At 42.2% G+C, this 18,062-nt stretch overlaps 1 protein-coding gene across 5 annotated transcripts in view; it reads right to left on the bottom strand.

Annotated features, from left to right (window-relative positions):
* Positions 1-18,062, bottom strand: part of EPSTI1 (epithelial stromal interaction 1) — a 78,144-nt gene that overhangs the window by 25,441 nt on the left and 34,641 nt on the right. For all 5 annotated transcript variants that reach the window (XM_074378224.1, XM_010973264.3, XM_010973267.3 and 2 more), the window contains exon 7: positions 7,686-7,758. In XM_074378224.1, coding sequence (XP_074234325.1) covers positions 7,686-7,758 — 73 coding nt within the window. The remainder of the gene's footprint in view (positions 1-7,685; positions 7,759-18,062) is intronic.

Genomic DNA, 18,062 nt, shown 5'->3' with positions numbered 1-18,062 from the left:
TGATTTAATATATTAAAACTAAACTTTTTAATTTTATTTTTTATTAAAGTGTAGTGGATTTAAAAACTAAATTTTTGTTATTCCATTAAAATATACACTTTTACTCATCCCCCCTCACAAGCTACGCTTATAGTATATTCACTCAATAAGCAATATTTCAGCCTCCTATGCACAGGCACCGTGGTAAGACACGACCCCAGACCTCAAAGGCTTATGGCCTCGTGTGGAAGGAAAACAAGAAGATTAATGACTGCAGTACAGCATGAGAGGTATTGTGGTAGAGGAAGCTAAAAAGAATGACATTTAGTTAAATCGGATCAAGCACACCTTCTCAAAGCGGGTGGCGCTAAGTTGTGTTTTAAAGAGTAGGAATCAGACTAAGCAGGCGGCAGGGCGTTGTGTGAATGAATGAAAAGTGGCATTGGAGTAGTTTGCTGGGGCTACAAAATCCTCCGGGCTGGGTGGCATAAACAACAGAAATTGATTGCCTTCCATGGAAGCCAGAAGTCCAAAATCAAGGTGTCTGTAAGGCTGGTTCCATCTGAGGGCTTTGAGGGAAGGGTCTGGGCCTCTATCCTTGGCTTGTAGATGACCGTCTCCTACATGTGTCTCCCCACATCATCGTCCCTCTATACACGTCTGCTCCTGTGTCCAGATTGCCCCCTTTCATAAGGACACTTGTCCTCCTGGGTTAGAACCCACACTAATGATCTCATCTTATCTTGATGAGCTCGGTAAAGCCCCAATCTCCAAATAAGGTCACATTTTGATGGACTAGGGGGTTAGGACTTCAACATATAAATTTTGGGGGGGGACGCAATTCAACTCGTGACAAGCACCAAGTCCCCATTTCAAGATGGTGGCGTGAATACGTTTCTGCTCCATTCTGCTCTCAAAAATTACCCTAACCAGAGGAGGAAGTAAAACAAACACAAACTCCATCTTCAGAAGCCGAGAGATGTCTAGAGTCCCAGACAGAAATCTATGAAGACAAAGTAGATGAAGAAATGGGAAGTGTTTAGGATGAGAAAAAAATAACCTAAAGACTTGCCAGTGAGGGATAAAAGACCCACAAGAAGCCAGTCTTCCCCTCAGAGCAACGTGAGGATCCCAGAAATGGATTCACCAGCAACTGGGGAAGATGGATGAAAGGAAGGCAGCTATGCCTGCTCCTCCCCAGAAAATTCAGGTTCTAATCCTCCCAGCCCTGACAGGAAATCAAAAGTATATTCTCCAGATGAACTAAACCAGGCAGGTCTATGACAGAAGGCAGCCGCCGTCAAATCCCAGGCTGAGAATGAATGGTGAGCCTCTAGGCTCTTCTTTGCAGTTTTCTTCTGCTCCCTGCATGGCTTCCTCTGAGAAGTAGAGGGCGATATTTTGTCCATGAAACAAGAATAGGTTGCTATTTTTCCCAAGCAACAGAGAAGGATGGAGCTCTTGGAAATTAAAAGTATTTCCCCTTCCCCTACAAAAAAGACAAACCAGAAAAATATTTAGAAGATAAAGTCAAGAAAATGTGTGGGATAACAGGAAAAATAATTATGTACATTTTATATATTTTTATATTTTATATATATTTTGTACATATATATAGTTTATAGCATATAACTTTTATGTTATATATATTATACATAAAATATATTCCCACATTTTTGGTATAGAGTTCCTAAAATCTTTGTTATTTCCTAAATGGTTTAGAGCATCTCTTGTTCAAATATTTGAGCTTTGACCCATCCCTGACACAGGGCTCCTAAACCATTATAATTTGTGAAGTGATTAAAGCATAAGAAGCATCTTCTGTTCTACTTAGGCAACTTCCTGTGGGCTCCTGGATGGGGGCTGGTCATCAGAAAGACCAAGTCATGATAGAAAGTTTGGAATTTTCAGTTTCCAACTTCCACCCTCCAGCAAGGAATAAGGGGGTGGAAGTGGCATTATTAACTCATCATGTGTACATGAGAAAGCTGCCATAAAAATCCCAGAGATACAGGGGTTCAGGGAACTTTCAGGTAGGTGAATATATCCATCTACCAGGAAGGTGGCCACAGCCCAGCTCCACAGGGACAGACGCTCCTGCGCTGGGGACCCTCCCTGACCTCACCCTATGTATCTCTTCCTCTGGTTGTTCATCTGTATCCTTTACCATATTTTTTCATAAACTGGTGAACACAAGTATTTCCCTGAGTTCTGTGAGCAGCTCTAGCAAATTCATCAAACCCAGGGTGCAAGACATGGGAACTTTTGATTTGTGGCCAAATTGGACAGAAGTTGTGGGTAACCAGGGGACCTGCCACTTGTGATCAGCATCTGCAGTGGGGAGCGGTCCTGTGGGACTGAGCCCTTAAACTGTGGGATCTGATGCTGTCTCCAGGAAGAGAGCGTCAGTATTGGATTGAATCCTAAGACACTTAACTGGTGTTGCAGAATTGCTTGGTGGGGCAAACCTCCCCTGGCACCTGGCGTCAGAAGAGGTGTGTGTGGTAGCGGCAGAGGGGTAAAAGAGACACTCCAGAGGGAAAGGACTGGGGTTTTTTCCTAACTCAATATGTCAGGAAGTAGGGGCAAAGATACATTAGAGGAGAAAAACATATTTTTGCAAAAAATTAGAAGATAAGTCAAGGAGGCCTAAGATTTGAATAATAAGAATCTCATAAAGGGGGAGGGTAGAGCTCAGTGGTAGAGCATGTGCTTAGCATGCACAAGGTCCTGGGTTCAATCCCCAGTACTTCCATTAAAAGAGAAAAAAAAAAAAGTATCCCATAAAGAGAAAATGAAGGGAAATAAATCAAAGAAATAACACAAGAAAATCATCTAAAACTAGATGTAAATTTCCAGACTGGAAATGAATAAAAATAAGCCTTACACTAAGGCATCTCATTATGAAATTACAGAATACCAGAAAGAAAAAAAAAAGAGGAGATACTAAAATAGTTTCAGGGAAGCAGGGAAAAGCCCCCCATATAAGACCTGAAATTCAGATGGCTTTGGATTTCTCAGGAACAAATAACTCAAAGTTAGGAGAGCAATGCCGTCAAAATGCTGAAGGGAAGTGATTTGCAATTTGGAATACTTACCAGAAAATTGCAAGCCAAGTGTGAGGGCTGAATAAAGAGTTTCAGACATGCAAGGACCTGAACTTACATCTTCTCTTGGGAAGCTACTAAATAATCCACTCTACCAAAACAAAGAAATAAAGCAAAAAAAAAAAAAAAGAAAAACGAAAAAGAAAAAGAGAGAGAGACAGAGAGAGAAGAAACAAGACCCAGAAATCAGAGAACCAAACACAGGAAAGCAATAAAAGCAACTCCCTAGATGACATTAAAGCAGTGAGTCTCCTCCTTGGCTGCACACTAGAATTACTCAGGGAGCTTTAAAAGCCTAAAGCCCGAGCCACAGTATAGCAAGATCTCCAGGTGTGCAAGCCAGGCCCTGGGGAATTCTAAAGCCCCCCCCCCCCCCAGGTGCTTCCAGTGCTCGGGTGAGGTTGAGAGCCATTCGGGGAAAGGACAGTCCCAGAACAGCTGCGCACGTTGTGCCTAAAGCCCAACCAGCCCAGGTTAGGTCAGGAGGGAGGAGGGATCAATCAAGGAAGCCTGAGATTTGAATAATAATTTTCCCATAACGAGGGGGTGGGACGTTGCCAGAAGGGAAAGAAACCCGGAATTGACAAGTTATCTGAAAGGAACAAAGTGGGGGAAAAAAAATGTGTGGAAATTTTCATCAAGAGGAATTGGAGAACAGTCACAGAAGCTAAAGGAAGACAGTCACATGTTCACAGGAAACCAAGAAAACGCACAAATAAAATGAAATTGTTTCCAAGTTGTAGGAGAAGGAAAATGTACAGTATAACTGGCTTGGTGGTGAGAAAATACTTGTAGGGTCATAATAAGGGAAAGCCTGAAATCCTGAATTAATTCTATTAGGAGAATGGGGGGAAGAAATGAGTAAGATCTAAAACTGATTCACTGAGAGAGAGCATTATATACAGTGACAGGTCTGCAGAGCCAAATAAAATGCACAGCAAAGGGAGTGAGGTGGGGTGAATTATGACGTCCCCCAAAGACGTCCGGGCCCTAATCCCTGGGAGCTGTGACTGTTACAAGGTGAAAAGGACTCTGCAGAAATTGAGAATCTGGAGATGGGGAGGTGCTCCCCGGTGATCCAGTGGGACCAATATAATCACAATGGTCCTTATAAGAGGAAGGCAAGAAGGTCAAAGAGCAGAGAGGAGGTGACGTGAGGATGAAAGTCAAGGCTAGAGTGATCCCTGTGCCAAGGAGCCAAGAGAAGCCAGGAGAGACAAGGAATCGATTCCCCCTTGAGCCTTCAGAAGGAACCAGCCCAGCTAACCCTGATTTTAGTCCCTTCACACCCATGTCTGACTTCTGACCTCCAGAATTATGAGAGAATCAATCTACGTTGTTTTAAGCTACTAAATTTGCAAAACTTCTTTATGGCAGCAATGGAAAAATACACAAGGAGTTTAAAGAATTGAAGCAGACATCGGGTTGAAGGGGTGCAAGGGATGGATGCCTTTGGGTGTTGAACACAAATCACCTGTGGACTGTGTTCTGATTCGGGTCTGGAGTGGGTCTTGAGATTTGTCTACATTTCTATAAGTGCCCAGGTGATGCCCATACTCCTGGTCCATGGACCACACTTGGAGTGGCAGAGACCGAGGCACCAGGATAGCAGGGAGGTGAGTTGGAGGGGTGAGGAGGAGAAGGTGCAGAGGTTGGCAGAGCAGAGAGGGCTTTGTGCTAAAGCTAAGACATTTGACTTAATCCTTGAAGATATAGGGAACCACTGGACAGGGGAACACCGGGTGGTTTTTTTTAAATTAGTATTCTCTGTAAAAGAGCCAGGGCGGGCAGCCAACCAGAGATGGGTTGCACATTATTGTACAGCTGAAAATATCCAAGGATGAAGACTGTGGAGGGTGTAATGATGCTGGTGTACCTGCTTCCACATCCATACCCAGTACACAGAACTATACCCACCCTGCATAAGTGGACATTGTAAGTTCCCTTCGTCTGAGGTTGTCTTTTGTGACACCTCCAGGAATTTTCTGCTCGTCAGTTTTCATCAACAACATTATATAGCATTTATTAAATTTGCATCTGACACGGCAGATCCACACTTAAATAAAGTCTAAGAAGAACCATTTTCCCAGGAAACTTGCATTAGGTAGTAAAATTTAAATTGTTCTTTTAAAAACCTGAAGCCTTGCAGCTCCTCACAGCCCACATGTATGGGGATCACGCAGTGTTCACTTTCTATGCACTGACCATACTTAAGACAAACTGCAGGTGTCTTCTTTTAACCTCCCAGAAGTGTAACGTACATATTTGATTTTCCGAAAGCATTACAAATGATTCTGCAGTGCAGTCTCTGAGGAATTCCACGCATATGGATTAGACAGCATGGGAAGAATACAATATGGGTAAAAAGTCACTAAAGTATATTGAACACCCACCAATTATTAATTGCTTGGTGTCAAAATGGGAGCAGCTATTGAATGTGGTTCGGTAAGGAGCCATCCTGGGTCCAATCTCGCTCCGTATTTTCTATTAATAGCTCTGAGGATCTTATGACTCATGCACTAATCAATCCACAGAAAATGCAGCTCTGGGAGTCATTACTAATGCCTTGGACGACAAGATTAAAATGCAGGATGATCTTGTTAAGTTGAAGAAATGAGCCAAAATCAATAGAGCGGGTATACCTAGTTCCACCAGGTGTTTCAACCACAGGATTCGAGAAGCCCTCAAACAGAAGTCAAGACCATCCTGCCAGCCAAACACCCAGGTGGTAAAGCCATCCGACTCCCCCCACCTGCAAAAGCTCCCCAGACAGACGTCAAGGAGCAGCTCTCCTGCCTGAACCAGGGCACGGTCCACGGGTGATCCGTGTGCCCATCAATGTTTGGAAGCACCGCTCTCTAGCCCTTCCCTTTCTGGCCATATCCTCTCACTCCCACCGCTCTGAACACTTGGGGCAGTTGGCTTTCATTTTTATCCATGTGCCTCATGTGCTTTAAAAAAGTCAACACTTAAAGGCATCTGTCTGATTTAATTCTACCACCTACAGCTTCTCAACTCCTTCCCCCAGTGACCTGGGATGTGGGGAGAGGGATGATGGATTTGATATGACTTGTGGGGCCCACAGTACCAAATCTGGACCTTGGAACACCACATTAGAAGGGGGAGAAAAAAGGAGCACTTAGACATTTGTAGATAAGACTGGAATGACCGTTTCCTAAGGAGAGTCATAATGTCCTCCTGACATTTTAAAAAGTGGTCACCAAAGAGAAAAGGGCTGCAGATCCGGCTTCTCAAACAACTTAGCATTTACCTGCCTAAACCCAGAAAAGCTAAGACTTTAAAACTTAAACCGATCTTTTCTTTCAACTACAACCCTTTCCCAGAGTCATCCTTAATGACACTTACTTTCTTGCCCCCAATTAGCCAGACAATAACCAAGCCCTGCCAGTTTCAGCTTCTCCATGGTTCTCTGTTCTGAACACTCATCTCCACCCTCTCACCCACTGACCTACTTCAAGTCTCCATGACTCCTCCTCGAGAATCATACAGAAGCCTCCTAGAGGCCTCTGTGTTCCTTTAGTTCCATGCTTCACGTGGTTACCAGTGTGATCAGCTAAATGGCATATCTGATCAGGAAACTTCCCTGTTTAAAACTTTTCAGTACCTTCTGTACCCACGGAACGAGGTTCAAGTTCTCCACTGTGGCAGGTGAATGTCCACAGCGGTGTTCTACCAGGAGTACCACCAGCCTCCTGGATGGGGCATCTCTGGACGTCTGGACGTCTCAATGTGTGGAGGATGCTACTAGCATTCTGTGCCCAGGAGTCAGGAATGCCACACATCCTGTGGTACCCAAGACAGCCCACACAAGAAACCATCCCGCCCAAACTGTCCCTCATAGCTCCCACCTCCTAGCTTGCCCTTCTAGACTGCAGCTCCACAAAACTCATTCCTAACACAGCCAGGCTTTTTCTTGCCATGGTACCTTAATTCTTGCTTCCATGGGATAATTAATTCCTGACGCCTGGAATGATCTCTTCTGACTCATCTTTTAAGCTCAGCTTTCTAATTGCTAGATGCACTACACTCACCCCTTTGCTTTATAGCTAGTTCTCTCCTTTCTTTGACTAAGGTCCTTCCAGGCAGAAATTGTATGCATTTGTATAACATAAAAAGCTGGAGGATGGATAGATGAATGGATGACTGGGTGATATTAAAGACTTTTCAGAGGCTGACGTTTGGTCCCAGTGTCTGTAATGTAGGCTCCAAGTAGAAGCATCATTTTACAGCTGAGACAATAGTTAAGGTCAAAGTTTCAGCTCCAGTCACCTGCCTTTAGTTCCAAAATTCTATACAGGTCACTCTATGGCCTTAATTTCATTCACTAAACACCTCTTTGTGGTTTTTTCTTTCTTTTTTTGAGCATTGTTAAAACAATTCCAGATTTTTATTTTGATTTATTTGGGGGCAGTAGGTAATTAGGGTTTTATTTATTTATTTATGATGCAGTACTGGGGATTGAACCCAGGACCTCGTGCATGCCAGGCATGCACTCTACCACTGAACTATACCCTCCCTCCCCAACTAAACACCTCTTTAGAAATTGCCAGATGGCACCCGGCATGACACACCACTTACGCAAGGAGCAACTTGACAGGTACTTCTGCTTGGCAGCTCTGTGTCCAGTCTTCTCAAGAACTCAGCATTTTTGCTAGCAGGAACACAAAGAGGTGTTAGTGCCTTCGTAAAAGCAGAAATATCATTCTTTATTGTGCCTCTGGATACTAGCCTGGACTTTTATTGGGTGATGACGGAAAGTGTCCCAGGTAGAGAAGGAGAGGTGAGTGGGAGAACATGGTGGAGCAGACAATCAAAACAAAATGCTATGGCAAGTCTGCATTTCATCGCCTGACAAATATACTACCAGGTTTGCGGAATGTGAACGTATGATTTCAGTTTTTTTCTGCTTCGTGTCCTCTGACATGGAGATAAATGCCCCCTCAGATACCCCAGAATGGGGCCCTAACTTTCCCATCTGAACGTTTAAAGCTTGACACCCAGACTTCACTGTAGGGCTGTGGAACACCACTCCCCTACAACACCTCACTCATCCCACGCTGGGGCCACATTCGGCCCCTCACCCTTCAGGGGTCTCTCTTCAGGTCATCTTCCTGCCCTCCTGGCTCTGACTACTCTCAGGATTCACAGAGCTGCTAATCCAGTAACTCTTAATCATTGATGGGGCGTGGACCCCTTTGGAATTCTGAAAGCAGAAATGGACCCTCTTCCTCCACACAGACACACAAACACAAACACACACACACACACACACACACACACACACACACACACACTCCTTTGCATTTGATTTGCACTTTCTGTGGGAGGTAAGAGGGGCTGCCAGTTCCGGTCTGTATTTCTGGCATATTTTTAGCTCTGAGAGACTGTGAAAGCTGGGCCTAGACATGTCCTCTGTTTTAATAAGTTCTTTGTTTTTCCCTTAAAAATCCAAACCCTCAGCCTGGTTTCTCCTCTCACATACATCCAGCATAGGATGCTGGAATTGCTTCCTAGCCCTTACTTTAATGACAGCTCCATTCTGCCCACCATTGATGAATTTCTACGCCTCTGACCTCTCCCCAGGTAATCTGTGGGATTTTGATCCTCTTACTGCATATCCACAACCAAACACCTCAGCGAGGCCTGACTTCCATTGCACCAGACCCTTGCAGCCTGCTCCCCTCCTGCCTCCTTCCTCCCATCACCCCTCTGCTTCCCCTGAATACTTTAGGCCTAATGCTAAGATCTCATTTATCAAGCTCTTAGGGCCTGGGCATCAACAGAAACACAAATGGTGTAGTAAAAGCACATGGTATCCAGTGGGGGTGGAAACCAAAACAAGGAACTGGAAATTAAACAGAGATGCCAACATCACTTCAAATAATTACTTAGGGAGAACATGGCACTTGAACAAGGTCGGAAGCCTGAGCTGGGAAAGGTAGAGCTAAGTTAAGCGACAGACAGAACCCTGAGAAATGGGAGGCTCCCACCGCCGAGCCGAGCAGCCTTCCCATGTGTCTAGGATTGCTTATCTGGCCCGGGACAGTCAAGGAGACTAATGAAGGCTGCAGAGTCTGGAAGCTGCCCCAATGTCTGGGGCTTTATGAAGTCATCAGTCAAGTGTGAAAAGAAGAGGGTTGCCAGAAGTTTGGATGAGATTTCTGAAAACCCTTAGCTAAGAGCAGACCATGGGAGAAAAAGCAGTGAGAAAGAAACACCGTGATCAGCACATAAGGGGCTTCAGACCAAGTAGACGGGCGGCTCCGCATTGTGTTCCAATGCCAAGCACTTAGCTGGGTGCGTAGCCAGCCCCCAACCACAGCCCTTGTGCCAATGACCACTGCCCCACTCACGCCACAGATCAAATCATGATGACAGGGCCACAGGACTGTCTGGGGGTATACAAGTGGGGTCCTGTGCAGAATGGGGATTACTCCCAGGTGATTAGCTATGAGAACAAGAAGCTCCAAGTTACCAGGCTAACTGGTATTTTTCTACTATCAGTACAATAATTTCTGTATATTGGCTGAGCTGGATTGGGACCCTGGTATTTAATTATGGTCATATTTAATAAAAAGAAAATAGAAACTCCTTGAAGGGCAGAGAGGAGGAACATCTCCTGGAGGGGAACTCCAACAAGACTAAGAATGCTGGACTCTGGCACTGAGTCACCTTTTCCTGGGGGTTCCTCCCTCTTTGTCACCACTGTGACTCTGCCACCAACTGAGGGGGGTGATCCTCTCCCACTTTATCACGCTGACCCCAATATAAATACAGGACCCCTTCTTTCATTCTCTATAGAGCAACTGAGGATGAGCTACCAATAACAGACTGGTTTTGAAGAGTTAGTTGACTCTATGAGCCTTAAGCATCCTTCCTGCTTGTTCTTAGGGCGATGCCTATGGATTATCCTAAAAAGTCTCTTCAGGATGACATCACCTGGACATAACTCCGTTGTAGCAGAGACAGCTAAATATCCATCACAATGGAAGTTCTCTTCTGGTCACACAACCTGACTACTTTCCCTGGTCTCCCTTGCAGCTCAGGTTGGCCATGTGGTTGAGTTTTGACCAATGGGATGAGGAAGGAAGTGATGTGCACCACTTCCAGAACGAACTAATAATAAACTTCCCACACAGGCACTTCTTACATTTTCCTCCTTCTGGCTGTCAGGTTAGAGGCAGGCCCTAGAACAAACTTGGAAGGAGAGGCTAAGAAGAGGAGAAAAATAGAATTCTCAAGGAGTAAGCTAGGCATCTGAGCTATTTCAGAACCATGGTCAGGTGAGGAGAGCGTGGGAAAGCGAAGGAACCTGCTCACCCTTAAGCTGTTTTCATGTCAGGTCTAGGAGCTGCTTAGGCCCAGAGTATAAAAACGAATAGTCATTTATCCCAGAATCACCAAGATCATGTCTAGTTTGAGGACGGGGGTTTGGAAGGAAAAACTGCAGTATAAGAAATTCAGGGAAGGAAAGGGATGGGCTAGTCTTATTGCAATGTGATGGAATATTAATCTATCCATGGAGATTCATCAATCAAAAATATTTTTTGACCTTTTGGAAAGGATAAAATGTATAGGAGAGGCTGCAAAGAGTGAAATGTGTGTCTGTTGGCTCATTGAAATAGGCCAGAAACGCAAAGACAATTATTCCTATAAGGCTTTAAAAATCATATTTAGAAAGACAACTAGGGTTTTTAATGTTCAAGGAAGAATCAGTTTACATAAAAAACAAACTTATGGTTACCAAAGGGCAAGGCAGAGTGGAATAAATTGGGAGTAAGGGATTAACAGATATACACTACCATATATAAAATAGATAAACAAGAGTTTTTTAAAAAAAAAATTTTCAAAAAAGAATCCATTTAGAAACATTCACTTAGACCTGTAGGAGCTCCTGTCACTCATCACACCCCAGGGCTTCGAGATGCTCTGCACTGTCCTCTACTCGGTTACCCACATCTGCCAATTTTGCAATGGGATAGGACACACCAGGGCATGCCAACAAAAAGGTTCAACTACTAATTTGAAAGCAAATAATCATCATTCGGCAGGTACCCTCCCTGAAAAAATACCAGTTACAAACTCTCCCTGGGACTCTCTGTCTCGCTGGGAGTGGGTGAGGCAGCTGTTCCTTCTCTCACCTCCAGTCAGCTGACACATGAAGGCCAATGACCCAGGGTGCGGACAGTGACCTAAATGAGTGAAGCGGGCCACGAGGGAGGGCAACGGGAGCGGGACTCAATGGCAAATGACAACTGCCATGCAGGCCAGCATCCAGGAGACCAGGGAGGGCAGAGAGGACTGTGACAAACTAGAGAGTCATCCTCCCTGGAAAGGGGTCAGCAGCCACTCAGTTCCACACCTTCACTGTCCCATAGGGACACAGGCCAGCATAGCCAGATGTCCTTGTTTTTCTAGGTATAACCAAAATGCAAGACACTTTTCATATGAAATAGCTTGAATACTACTTAAAAATTTTTGAAACACTGTGGGCCAACGCTATGCTGACCGAAAAACAAAAACTAAACAAGCCTCCACAGGTCAAATGGGGCCCCAAAGGCCACCTGATGGTGCCCAGGTGATTTTGTTTCTGCTGTTCAGACTAGTGTATCTCTTAATTACATGCCCTTTATATTCATTTTAAAAAAGAGACAGCAAAAACAAGCAAGATTGGATTCTAGTGTTGAAGAGGGATTTAGAAACAGCTGCTCTGCTGGTTTATGTACATCAGCTACTACCAGGAGAGAGAAGGTCTATCATATTTCATATTTATATCCAACACTACAGTATATTATTTCATTTACAGTTTATAACTATATCTATTTGTTTTAATACATTAAGAGCAATGGTGAGACACTATAAGATAAAAAGACAACCCACAAAAAATATTTACAACCAAAGAAAAAATAATGGAAGGATTAGTGTGAAAAATACATGAAGAGTCTAGTAAATCAATTTTTTAAAAGACAAGCCAATAAAACAATGGGCAAAAAGGTAGAAAAATGTATTTCACAGGGAAAGAAACCCAATTAATAGTAATGATAAAAAGAACAAAAATATAGCAACTTAGGACTCATATATTGCTTATTATGTATGGTAATCGCATTATATATATATAAAATAATGTTATATATATAATGTTATATATATATAATATATGTAATAATAATTATATATATATATTATATATATATAAATAAATAAAAAACAATAATCACACATATATATATATGTACATATATGTATATAAATTTCATGACAACCTTGTGAGGGTGCTATTATAATCTCCAATTTATAGAAGTAATTTGCTCAAGATCATACAGCCAATAAATGTCAAAGCCAAGATCAGACTCAGGCAGCCTGGCTCCAGATTCCATGCTTTTAGTCACTAAACTTGATTGCTTCTCATGAGCAATATCCATGTGGAAAGATGTTCAGTCTCACTAATGGCTGAGGACGTGCAGACTAAAATAAGATTCCACTTCACACCTGTCAGACTGGCAAAAAAAATCCCCCTCTCAGGGCAGCAAGCCATGAGCAGCAGGCTTCCTGTTGGTCCCAGCCAAACACTCCCGGCCTTCTAGACAGGAGGCTAGGAGCTGCAGGGATAAGAATCTCCTGGCTGGCATCACCAAAAATTGGTTATTGAACTCAGGTTCAGCTGCTCATCAGTCAAGAATCCAATTCTGAGAGACAAGTGTTGGGCAAAAGGAAAGATAGCTTTATTGAAGAAGCTGGCAATCCCGGGGACAAGGTGGACTCATGTTCCTAAGAACCAACTCCCAACTTCCCAGTTTTTGCTCAGAGGTGATATAGGGAAAAGAAGAAAGGGCTATGTGCGGGGGAGGTGTCAGTCTTCTATTTTCAGAGACGACTGTCTCCATCACATGGTTCCAAGTAGCCATCAGGTCTCACTTGTGGTTGGAATGTCATCCGAGCCGTAAATCTCTGATCAGCTAAGGCATCAGCCTTCTCCATCAGCAGCAAGCTAAGCTAAGCTAATGGTGAGCTAGCGTAGAAGTCAGGCACAGTGAGCATAAAATCACAGACATATCATAATGAAGAAATGAAGGTGGAATAATGCTAAGGAGCCCAGAGTTCCTAGTTACAGTCTCACTGCCTCAATTACAAAGCCACCTGCTAAAGATGGCAAAACCACACTTTGTTTGAGTTACTTAATGCCTGGGGAGGAGAGCTATCAGGCTGACTCAAACACTATTTTTGGATCATTCCACAAGAAAGGTAGACTTCCTGTTCTTTAAAAAAAAAAAAAAAAGACTTCCTGTTCTTTATATTATGTACTTAAATTTTGGTGTTTTTTTTTTTAACCATAACCTTTCCTACCCTAACCAATAGAGTTTTTTTTTTTCATAAGTAGGATACCATAGTATTTTGTTCTGCAAATTGCTTTTTTCACTTAACAACATCCTTGAGATTTTTTTCCATATTATTATATAGCTATCTTATTCCTTGTGTCAGCTGGAGAGCATTCTACAACATGGATAAAAAATAATACATTCAACCACCCCTACTGATGAATATTTAATTATTTGTTTGAATATCCTGGTATATACATCTTTTGTGCACATGTATGAGTATTCTTCCAGGATATAGATCTACTGTAGAATTATTTTCTAGCACACGTACTTATAAATATATGCATATATTTAAACCATGCTTAATAGTGCCCAAGCCGTGCAATACACACCAAAAGTTAGTTATATGAAAGTGGCAATTCAGAATGATAGCCTACCTCCTCTAAGCATTAATCCCCTCCTGCCCAATTGAAAAAACTCTCCCTTGATCCCACAGCCTCATCCAGTTATTGCCTCATGTCACTGTTCCCAAATTCCTCAAAAGAGTTGTTGCTAAATGCCATCTCTCTTTCCACATCTCCACTTAGACCTGAGTCTATTCCAGTCAGGCTCCCTACCCACCCCCCATCACACCCAGATCATTCCTGTCCGCATCACAAATGTCTCCCTTCTAACATGTCCATTGGTCCTCTCTGCTGACCTTTCAGCAGCCATGGAGAATGGATGAGTCTCTCCTTTTGGAAACACATCTGCCTTGATTTCCATGACACCACACTCATCATCTACCTTACCTCTCAGATGCTTTCAAAACTCTACATTTTCTAAACAAGTTTGTAGTCACATTCCATAGATTTTAATGTCGGATACTTCAAAATTTATATTCTTTTATCCCAGAGTAATTTCAATTTTGGTTTTGACTTTTTTACCCTAAAAGTCTCCTTCCACCCTGCCAGGGAACCTGACTCTTTTATTTATTTTTTAATTGAATAATAATTAGTATACAATATTATATTAGTTAAAGGTATACAACATAGTGATTTGATATTTTTATACATTATGAAATAAATGATCACCACAGTAAGTCTAGTCTGGTGACAGATTATAACCTAATAGTCACTTTAAAAGGTAATTAGAAAAAAATTTTAAGTGGATAACTTTAAAATTTCTTCATTTCTGGTTGTATTAAGTTTTTCTTAGAAATGGTGGTTTTCTAGAATTTGGGGGTATTTTTTGGAATTTACTGAGAGTCTTTGAGGCCTTAGTCATGGCCAATGACAGTTAAGTTAAGTCAGTATTTGTAAATTTTTTCATATACAAGGTACAACACTTCATTACTATGTCTATACAATCATGCCAAGTCATTGTTATTCATATCTTCTATTTCTTATGTATTTTTTTTGCTTCATATGTCCTAGTTAAATAAAAAGGAAATTAAATAAATCTATATTGCAGACTTTGGCAGTTTTGTTTTATATATTATTTCAAATCTATATTGATATTTATAATTTACATTATCTTTTGGATTACACATTTTATCGGCATAAAATATCATTTATCCTGCTGAATGCTTTCCACCTTGAATTCAATTTTGTCTCACATTAATATTGCCATATCTGCCTTTTTTAATTAGCATTTATGGATATATGTTCCACACCTTTATTTTCCAACTCTTCTGTTTTATAGATATGTCTTGTTGTAGCATATAGCTAAATTTTTACTTTTTTACTCAATCCAACAGCTTTTCTTTTGATAAGGAAAGTTAGCCTACCTACCTTTTCTGTGATTGCTAATTTGTTGCTTATAAAACTCCTACCTTCTTTCCTGCCTTTTGTGGTGATGATCAAATTTTCATCTCTATTTTTTTTCTTCTAATGTTTTGGTTATATATCTTATTTGTATATGTAATACAATTAAACATATAATAAACACACAATTAGTTATTTTTTCTATCAATATCTGGACTTCACAAGCATTCACTCATGCAAAGAAAAAAAATACTTGTTTTACTTCCTAACCTCCTCTCTTCCTTGAGCCTCTTCTAGCACTAAAATCCTCCTTAATTTTAAATTGACCACGTTGATTCTTAAAAAGGAAATTATAAAATAATCACATTTGACTATAAATGTAACTGTCTTCTTGTTCACAATTGTTCTGATGTGTTCTCTCTTCCTCTTCCTTGGATTCCTTATTTGTTTGACCAGGGTTCATTTTGTGGGATTTTTTTCAGTACAGATCTTAGAACTCCCACAGAAGTGATGAAGTTGGCTGGTGGTGCAAGGAGCTTGTCTCCAGGATAAGAGGAGGGGGTACATATTCCCCTAGGTATAGCATGTTTACCAGGGGCACTTTCGGGGCCCCAGATCCTTCTTAGTGAATCTCATGCCCAAACATCGTTAGGCTTTACCCTTTGGGGCAAAGGCCAGAGTCAGCTGGTCCCTCTCTCTTACTTCCTCCTCTCCTGTCCTCATTTGGAGTTCCTTTGTACTCCACCTTCTCCCTCCAAGCACTATACTAGATTTCTTACAAGGGTTCTATTGATTTATCTTCTTTTGAGTTAGCAACTATTAGCTCCACTCCATGCTATATATGAGGAAACGGGGGCTCAGAGAGGTTAAACAGCTAATGAGGAGAGAGGTTAAAGCTTGAGACCAGGCCAGCAGTCTGATCCCAGATCTGCCCACCCAAGAGGGGACCATTGATGGTACCAGGTCCAACAAATGAGATACTTACGTGAAACTATTTTGGAAATAAGGTACCAGTCAACTTTCATCTTTTAACAATTATTAATTATATCCTGAGAAAGACAGAAACTGTCCCTGACACCCAGGGGCTGGCCTGTTACTCACAGCTAAGCCTTGATGTTCTCCTGTTGAAAGTAATTTCACACAATATCAGTATCAGAGGAGGTCACTCTGTGATGGTGACAGTGATGACAAAAATAAGACCACTCCATAACACGTCTAAACAAAGAAAAATGCACAAACCTTGTCTAAACCACAAAAATGACCAAACACCCCCTCAATTCTGGCTCATCGGAGTAACTGCTGCTTTCTTATCAATTACAGTATTAAGTCTCACTCTGGTCTTCCCTCCTTTTAGACAAGCTCGATTAAGATACCTAATCACAACTACCCCTGCTTCCTGGTAACAGCCAACCCAGGAGAAAGCCCTTCTTCTTCAAACCCTCCCCTCAAGGCACCTGACACAGATCCAAACCCTATCAATCCTTTATGACATCTTCTCACTAACGTGGCGCACAGTTCCCCATCGTGTGGCCAGTGAGTTTGGAATTCATCTTACAAGCAATGGAGAATAATCAAGGCATTTGGAGTAGGGTCGTGGCATGACCAGAGCTGTGATTTAGAAAACGAAATCAGACAAACATGGAAGACAGACAAGAAAAGAGACCGCTGGCAAAGAGATTAAGAAAGCCATTCCAGTGGCTCAGGGGATGACAAGGAGACAGGAGCCAAGCGCAAGCGGCACGTGATAAATACCCCTAGGAAGGCAGAGGGAGGAGGAATTAAAATAAGCCAACGTTCCCTAGGACATCTGTAGGCAGAATTGATAGTGGGTAGAAATCTGGGTTCAGTCTTAACCATCAACGTGATTTAACATTCAGTAGGGATTCTCTCAGATTTCTCATAAACCATTCAGGCTGGTTCTGAACAAAACAGGGGATTTTTGTATCTATAAATTCACTTCATTAGCATAAGATAGAAAGCCATGAATAGGATGACTTTCGGTTCACCTTACTTGGATTATAAAATGTGAGGTTGGATTCAAGCCTATCATACGGATAAGGGATCAATTTAGCCCTTAAGTGTCTTTTGGAAGCTCCCACGAAGGGCATTAGAAGTTTCGTGAGCATATTAGAAGACAAACTTGGAACCTAAGTGTGCATATTCAGCAGACCTGCCTGGATCCTCAGCTCCAGGAAACTAAAATAGATGAAGATAGGCCTCCTAGGAACTAATCACACTATCATTCAAATGGAAATTAAAAAGATGCATGGTTCCAACGGCGGAAATGAAGGAAACTTCCCAACATTACCATGGACAGGCTGAGCTCATGGTGGTGCTTGCAATTGAGGAATAAGAAGGTTCTGTTTTGGAATGAGCTTGGTTCCAAGAGCTTTCTCCAACTAGCTTTTCCCTGCTCTCCTAGAAATTTTGGAAACTGTACCTAGGAGTAAGGTACAGCCAAGAGGGTTCACAAAAGCCCATGTACCCTACAGTAAGCTGAATTGTGGTGTAAATCCAGTTTTGGACCTGGAAGAGGATGTCATTCATGAATGAGGAAAGTCAGACAAAGACATACTTCCTCAGTTCTTCTTTTGCCTCCTCCAGGCAAAATTTAGATCTTGTTGGAAGAAACAGAAGTCAACTTTGCCCAAATCTTTCTCTCTGAACTGATCTATTCTAGAGTCTTCTCCACAGGTCTCCATGTGGCTACAATGCTTATCACCCCCACCCTGACCATATAATCCTGACCTTCAAAGTACACCGCACCTCTAGATCACCTATTTTCCCTAGCCCCCTAAATCCCAAGACCAAGATTTGGCTGCATCGCTCACTGTGTCTGTGACTTAAGTCAATTTAAATGAAGATGATATAAATTGGGAATTCGAAAATTGCAC

Source organism: Camelus bactrianus, chromosome 14 (assembly GCF_048773025.1).
Source record: "Camelus bactrianus isolate YW-2024 breed Bactrian camel chromosome 14, ASM4877302v1, whole genome shotgun sequence".
NCBI lineage: Eukaryota > Metazoa > Chordata > Mammalia > Artiodactyla > Camelidae > Camelus > Camelus bactrianus.
The sequence above is the reverse complement of the archived record's forward strand: the minus strand, read 5'-3'. Positions and strand labels throughout refer to the sequence as shown.